The sequence below is a fragment of the Salmo trutta genome, chromosome 4 (assembly GCF_901001165.1).
Source record: "Salmo trutta chromosome 4, fSalTru1.1, whole genome shotgun sequence".
Classification (NCBI taxonomy): Eukaryota; Metazoa; Chordata; class Actinopteri; order Salmoniformes; family Salmonidae; genus Salmo; species Salmo trutta.
This window is the reverse complement of record NC_042960.1, coordinates 70,038,916-70,046,734: the sequence shown is the minus strand read 5'-3', so window position 1 is coordinate 70,046,734 and position 7,819 is coordinate 70,038,916. Positions and strand designations below refer to the sequence as shown.

Below are 7,819 nucleotides of genomic sequence, written 5' to 3'. Positions count from 1 at the left end.
TATTGTAGAATGTATTTCTACTGTCGTTTACACTATAGCTACAGTACTGTAGAATGTATTTCTACTGTAGTTTACACTATAGCTACAGTACTGTAGAATGTATTTCTACTGTAGTCTACACTATAGCTACAGTACTGTAGAATGTATTTCTACTGTAGTTTACACTATAGCTACAGTACTGTAGAATGTATTTCTACTGTAGTCTACACTATAGCTACAGTACTGTAGAATGTATTTCTACTGTAGTTTACACTATAGCTACAGTACTGTAGAATGTATTTCTACTGTAGTTTACACTATAGCTACAGTACTGTAGAATGTATTTCTACTGTAGTTTACACTATAGCTACAGTAATGAATGGGCCAGAGGGATGTACTGTTTAAATGAAATGTACTCCTTCAGTAGTTAGTTAGCATGTACAATTTAAATGTTCTATATTTTGTTGTATTTTCATGTGCTGAGAATAAGACAATTCTATAAAAATTATAAAAAAATAAAAATTTAATTATAAAAATGCATGACTACATTAGACACCGTTTTGACAGTTCCAATGATCTCATTTCATTTACTGACGTTGTTCTTGAAGATGCTGTTAAACCCTCTGCACTCCTCCCCCCCCCCCCCCCCTCGTAGGTCTTCAACGAGAAGTTACACAAGGCTAAAGTGACCCATGCTGAATTCAACCCTCGCTGCGATTGGTTAATGGCGACAGCGTCTGTTGACCACACGGTGAAGCTGTGGGACCTGAGGAACATCAAAGACAAGAACAGTTACCTCCACGAGATGGTTCATGACAAAGCTGTTAACTCGGGTACTATATCAAGTGCTACGGTAGCTCTCTCCTATCCTACATTTACGAAGTGTTTTCATCTTGACCACTGTGTCGTAAAGTAAGCTGTAATGCAGTTCGACTTGTAGCTAAACGACACTATGGAACACTACTGTAATTTTAAAGCGGATAGAGAAAGCGTTATCTCAGCTCAAAGCTGAGCACTTATTTTCATTTTTATATTTTGTATTCGGTTTTTTTTTCTTCCTGGTGTGATGGTGTCAACAGGTTTCTATTTTAAAAAGTTTTGCCTCCCAATATTTTTGTATATAGTTCATTAGTTTGTTTGATGCAATGTTTGTCAATGTTATGAATAACACTTCACCCATTTTAAATGTTATCCTCCAGTGATACATTTTACATTTTTAGTCACGTGGCAGACGCTCTCATCCAGAGCCGCTTAAAGCATAAATCCTAGTCCTGAGATGCGATTGTCTGGCGTCCCATTGTGACATAGCTCCGCGGTTCTGATGGCGTCCCATTGTGACATAGCTCCGCGGTTCTGATGGCGTCCCATTGTGACATAGCTCCGTTCAATTGTAGAACACTGTTGTGTGTACGCGTTATACGTTTTTTGGACTACGAGAAACGCTTTTACAGTTAATGCATTAATCTTCAGATAGCTAGGTGAGACAGTCACAGTCACAGTCATAGTATCTTCAGATAGCTAGGTGAGACAATCACATGTCGTAGTGTCTTCAGATAGCTAGGTGAGACAACCACATGTCACAGTCGTAGTATCTTCAGATAGCTAGGTGAGACAACCACAGTCATAGTATCTTCAGATAGCTAGGTGAGACAACCACAGTCATAGTGTCTTCAGATAGCTCGGTGAGACAACCACAGTCATAGTGTCTTCAGATAGCTCGGTGAGACAACCACAGTCATAGTGTCTTCAGATAGCTAGGTGAGACAACCACAGTCATAGTGTCTTCAGATAGCTCGGTGAGACCACACGTCACAGTCGTAGTAAGTTATCAGTACTAGTAGGACAAGACAGGTGCAAATTTGGTAATCCATTTTTTTGCTTGATAACATACACCGCGTTCATCAGAAGGGATAAATGCTTTTTAAGAACATTTAACCCTATAGATTCTCTCTCTCTCTCCCCATCTCTCCCTCTCTATATCTGTCTCTCCCTCCATCCCTCCCTCTCTCCCTCTCTCTCCCTTTCTCTCCCTCTCTCTCCCTCTCTCTCCCTCTCTCTCTCCCTCTCTCTCTCTCTCTCTCTCTCTCCCTCTCTCTCTCCCTCTCCCTCTCTCCCTCCCTCTCCCTCTCTCTCCCACTCTCTCTCTCCCTCTCTCTCTCCCTCTCTCCCTCCCTCGCACTCTCCTCTCCCTCCCTCGCACTCTCCTCTCCTCTCTCTCGCACTCTCCTCTCTCTCGCCCTCTCCTCTCCCTCCCTCGCACTCTCCCCCCCCCCCCCCCCATGCTGTTATTCCCTCCCCCCAGCCTACTTTAATCCAGTGGACTGCTCCAAGCTCCTGACCACCTCTCCCTCTCTCCTCCCAGCCTACTTTAATCCAGTGGACTGCTCCAAGCTCCTGACCACGGACCAGTATGACCAGATCAGGGTGTACTCCTCTTCTGATTGGTCAACTCCTCAGCAGATTATCCAGCACCCACACAGACAGTTTCAGCACCTCACACCTATCAAGGTGAGGCATTGTGGGTGGGTGGGTTTATGTGTGTCTCTCTCTCTCTCTCTCATTGACTCAAAAGCTTCATCTTCAATCTTTGTTTGTGTCTCCAGGCCTCGTGGCACCCGCTGTACGACCTGATGGTGGTGGGACGGTACCCTGACGAGAGGGTGTGTCCAGGTGCCCTGAGGACCATCGATATCTACGATGCCAACACAGGAGAGCTGGCATGCCAACTACTGGACCCCAACGCCCCTGGCATCATATCTGTGAGTACACATTAGAAATGTAGCCTTAGTTTAATGTCAGTGTTAGCTTGTAGCCTTAGTTTAATGTCATGCTAGCTTTGAGCCTTAGTTTAATGTCATGCTAGCTTTGAGCCTTAGTTTAATGTCAGTGTTAGCTTGTAGCCTTAGTTTAATGTCAGTGTTAGCCTGTAGCTTTAGTTTAATGTCATGTTAGCTTATAGCCTTAGTTTAATGTCATGTTAGCCTGTAGCCTTAGTTTAATGTCAGTGTTAGCCTGTAGCCTTAGTTTAATGTCAGTGTTAGCCTGTAGCCTTAGTCAGTGTTAGCCTGTAGCCTTAGTTTAATGTCAGTGTTAGCCTGTAGCCTTAGTTTAATGTCATTGTTAGCCTGTAGCGTTAGTTTAATGTCAGTGTTAGCCTGTAGCCTTAGTTTAATGTCATTGTTAGCCTGTAGCGTTAGTTTAATGTCAGTGTTAGCCTGTAGCCTTAGTTTAATGTCAGTGTTAGCCTGTAGCCTTAGTTTAATGTCAGTGTTAGCCTGTAGCCTTAGTTTAATGTCAGTGTTAGCCTGTAGCCTTAGTTTAATGTCAGTGTTAGCCTGTAGCCTTAGTCAGTGTTAGCCTGTAGCCTTAGTTTAATGTCAGTGTTAGCCTGTAGCCTTAGTTTAATGTCATTGTTAGCCTGTAGCGTTAGTTTAATGTCAGTGTTAGCCTGTAGCCTTAGTTTAATGTCATTGTTAGCCTGTAGCGTTAGTTTAATGTCAGTGTTAGCCTGTAGCCTTAGTTTAATGTCAGTGTTAGCCTGTAGCCTTAGTTTAATGTCAGTGTTAGCCTGTAGCCTTAGTTTAATGTCAGTGTTAGCCTGTAGCCTTAGTCAGTGTTAGCCTGTAGCCTTAGTTTAATGTCAGTGTTAGCCTGTAGCCTTAGTTTAATGTCATTGTTAGCCTGTAGCGTTAGTTTAATGTCAGTGTTAGCCTGTAGCCTTAGTTTAATGTCATTGTTAGCCTGTAGCGTTAGTTTAATGTCAGTGTTAGCCTGTAGCCTTAGTTTAATGTCAGTGTTAGCCTGTAGCCTTAGTTTAATGTCAGTGTTAGCCTGTAGCCTTAGTTTAATGTCAGTGTTAGCCTGTAGCCTTAGTTTAATGTCAGTGTTAGCCTGTAGCCTTAGTTTAATGTCAGTGTTAGCCTGTAGCCTTAGTCAGTGTTAGCCTGTAGCCCTAGTCAGTGTTAGCCTGTAGCCCTAGTCAGTGTTAGCCTGTAGCCCTAGTCAGTGTTAGCCTGTAGCCCTAGTCAGTGTTAGCCTGTAGCCCTAGTCAGTGTTAGCCTGTAGCCCTAGTCAGTGTTAGCCTGTAGCCTTAGTCTAATGTCATTGTTAGCCTGTAGCGTTAGTTTAATGTCAGTGTTAGCCTGTAGCCTTAGTTTAATGTCAGTGTTAGCCTGTAGCCTTAGTTTAATGTCATTGTTAGCCTGTAGCCTTAGTTTAATGCTAGTGTTAGCCTGTAGCCTTAGTTTAATGTCATTGTTAGCCTGTAGCCCTAGTCAGTGTTAGCCTGTAGCCCTAGTCAGTGTTAGCCTGTAGCCCTAGTCAGTGTTAGCCTGTAGCCCTAGTCAGTGTTAGCCTGTAGCCCTAGTCAGTGTTAGCCTGTAGCCCTAGTCAGTGTTAGCCTGTAGCCCTAGTCAGTGTTAGCCTGTAGCCTTAGTTTAATGCTAGTGTTAGCCTGTAGCGTTAGTTTAATGTCAGTGTTAGCCTGTAGCCTTAGTTTAATGCTAGTGTTAGCCTGTAGCCTTAGTTTAATGCTAGTGTTAGCTTATAGCCTTAGTTTAATGCTAGTGTTAGCCTGTAGCCTTAGTTTAATGCTAGTGTTAGCCTGTAGCCTTAGTTTAATGTCAGTGTTAGCCTGTAGCCTTAGTTTAATGTCAGTGTTAGCCTGTAGCCTTAGTTTAATGCTAGTGTTAGCCTGTAGCCTTAGTTTAATGTCAGTGTTAGCCTGTAGCCTTAGTTTAATGTCAGTGTTAGCCTGTAGCCTTAGTTTAATGCTAGTGTTAGCCTGTAGCCTTAGTTTAATGTCAATGTTAGCCTGTAGCCTTAGTTTAATGCTAGTGGTAGCCTGTAGCCTTAGTTGAATGTCAGTGTTAGCCTGTAGCCTTAGTTTAATGTCATTGTTAGCCTGTAGCCTTAGTTTAATGTCATTGTTAGCCTGTAGCCTTAGTTTAATGTCAGTGTTAGCCTGTAGCCTTAGTTGAATGTCAGTGTTAGCCTGTAGCCTTAGTTTAATGTCAGTGGTAGCCTGTAGCCTTAGTTGAATGTCAGTGTTAGCCTGTAGCCTTAGTTTAATGTCATTGTTAGCCTGTAGCCTTAGTTTAATGTCAGTGTTAGCCTGTAGCCTTAGTTTAATGTCAGTGTTAGCCTGTAGCCTTAGTTGAATGTCAGTGTTAGCCTGTAGCCTTAGTTTAATGTCATTGTTAGCCTGTAGCCTTAGTTTAATGTCAGTGTTAGCCTGTAGCCTTAGTTGAATGTCAGTGTTAGCCTGTAGCCTTAGTTGAATGTCAGTGTTAGCCTGTAGCCTTAGTTTAATGTCATTGTTAGCCTGTAGCCTTAGTTTAATGCTAGTGTTAGCCTGTAGCCCTAGTCAGTGTTAGCCTGTAGCCCTAGTCAGTGTTAGCCTGTAGCCCTAGTCAGTGTTAGCCTGTAGCCCTAGTCAGTGTTAGCCTGTAGCCCTAGTCAGTGTTAGCCTGTAGCCCTAGTCAGTGTTAGCCTGTAGCCTTAGTTTAATGCTAGTGTTAGCCTGTAGCCCTAGTCAGTGTTAGCCTGTAGCCCTAGTCAGTGTTAGCCTGTAGCCCTAGTCAGTGTTAGCCTGTAGCCCTAGTCAGTGTTAGCCTGTAGCCCTAGTCAGTGTTAGCCTGTAGCCCTAGTCAGTGTTAGCCTGTAGCCCTAGTCAGTGTTAGCCTGTAGCCCTAGTCAGTGTTAGCCTGTAGCCCTAGTCAGTGTTAGCCTGTAGCCCTAGTCAGTGTTAGCCTGTAGCCTTAGTTTAATGCTAGTGTTAGCCTGTAGCCCTAGTCAGTGTTAGCCTGTAGCCCTAGTCAGTGTTAGCCTGTAGCCTTAGTTTAATGCTAGTGTTAGCCTGTAGCCCTAGTCAGTGTTAGCCTGTAGCCCTAGTCAGTGTTAGCCTGTAGCCTTAGTTTAATGTCAGTGTTAGCCTGTAGCGTTAGTTTAATGCTAGTGTTAGCCTGTAGCCCATGGACTTTGATATGGAAAGTGATGAAGCTGTTTGTTACAAGTCTTCAATGATGTATTTGTGCTGCACTATTGTTCAAGCCATCATTGGGTCAAAAATAATGTGTTTTTTAAATCTCTGCACACCTTCCTTTCCAGGTCAACAAGTTCAATCCAATGGGAGATGTTTTAGGATCTGGAATGGGTGAGTCTGTGTTTTTTAAATACTGGACTATGTTTGTAGTCTCAGCACCCAGGATCGAATCAGCTAAGAGACTAACTAATCCACTAACTATGTTTGTAGCTGGAAATATTCTAAAGCGTTTGATTCTTTTGCTAAAAATCAGTGTTCAACTTGGGAATAGGGTGCCAGCCCTGGTCTAAAGTAGTGCACTATATAGGGAATAGGGTGCCAGCCCTGGTCAAAAGTAGTGCACTATATAGGGAATAGGGTGCCAGCCCTGGTCAAAGGTGGTGCAATACTTAGGGAATAGGGTGCCTGCCTAAAGTAGTGCACTATATTGGGAATAGGGTGCCTGCCTAAAGTAGTGCACGATATAGGGAATAATGTGCCATTTGGGACAATAAGGCTTTTGTGTTCCACCACAGGAGTGAACATCCTAGTGTGGAACAGAAGTGAGACATTGGCTGGTAAGCAGCAGAGAGGACAACAGGAAGCAGGAGTCCAGGTTGGCAGAGGTAGAGGCCAGCGGAGGAGAAGAGGGGAGGCTCGGAGGAGGGGGGAGGGACGGGGGGAGGATGAGGACGACATTGGGAAGCTGAAGAAGAAGCTGTCTTCCTCCTCGACGACCAGAACCAGAACATCCAGGGACAAACAGCACAACAGCCAGACACGGAAGGGTCCAGATAAATAATCAGGGAGAAGGAGAGATGTTGTTTGTGATGTTGAAAGAGTTACGTAGTTATTTCTGTGACATTGTCGTATACAGGTAACTACCAAAATAAAGCAAACGCCAACATAAAGTGTCTTAATATTGCGTTTGGCCACCACCAACCGCCAGAACAGATTCAATGCACCTTGACATAGATTCTACAAGTGTCTGGAACTCTATTGGAGGGATGCGACACCATTCTTTAACGAGAAATTCCGTAATTTGGTGCTGTATTGATGGTGGTGGAAAACGCTGTCTCAGGCGCCACTCCAGAATCTCCCCATAAGTGTTCAATTGGGTTGAGATCTGGTGACTGAGACACATCCTCTATGTTCCTTTGAGAGCCCTCTTCCAGTCACTGAGATCTCTTCTTCTAGCCATAATGGGCAACTGGGCATTTCTATACGTGACCCTGAGCATGATGGGATGTTCATTTCTTAATTAACTCAGGAACCACAACTATGTGGAAGCACCTACTTTCAATAAATGTTGTATCCCTCATTTTACTCAAGTGTTTATTTTGTCAGTTACCTGTTTGCAATCTGTTACCTTTTTCTTGTTCAAATTATGTGTTTTATTGAAATGCTCCATTCACATTTGTTATGAACAGGGGACAATCGTGACTTTTTACCTTTATTTAACTAGGCAAGTCAGTTAAGAACAAATTCTTATTTTCAATGACGGCCTACCGGGGAACAGTGGGTTAACTGCCTAGTTCAGGGGCAGAACGACAGATTTGTACCTTGTCAGCTCGGGGATTTGATCCAGCAACATTTCGGTTACTAGTCCAACGCTCTAACCGCTAGGCTACCCTGCCGCCCCTCCACTCTAACCACTAGGCTACCCTGCCACCCCTCCACTCTAACCACTAGGCTACCTACCACCTCTACACTCTAACCACTAGGCTACCTGTCATCTCTACACTCTAACCACTAGGGTACCTGCCACCTCTACACTCTAACCACTAGGGTACCTGCCACCTCTACACTCTAACCACT

General features: G+C 43.8%; 1 protein-coding gene across 11 annotated transcripts in view; it reads left to right on the top strand.

The window, feature by feature from the left end:
- Positions 1-7,325, top strand: part of ddb2 (damage-specific DNA binding protein 2) — an 18,684-nt gene extending 11,359 nt beyond the window's left edge. For 7 of the 11 annotated variants that reach the window (XM_029751927.1, XM_029751924.1, XM_029751930.1 and 4 more), the window contains 5 exons: positions 635-812; positions 2,282-2,487; positions 2,583-2,738; positions 6,088-6,133; positions 6,538-7,325. In XM_029751927.1, the coding sequence (XP_029607787.1) occupies positions 635-812; positions 2,282-2,487; positions 2,583-2,738; positions 6,088-6,133; positions 6,538-6,803 (852 nt within the window). In that variant the 3' untranslated portion in view covers positions 6,804-7,325. The remainder of the gene's footprint in view (positions 1-634; positions 813-2,281; positions 2,488-2,582; positions 2,739-6,087; positions 6,134-6,537) is intronic. The other 4 variants (XM_029751931.1, XM_029751932.1, XM_029751922.1 and 1 more) reach the window with 1 other exon arrangement.
- Positions 7,326-7,819: the final 494 nt, after the last annotated feature.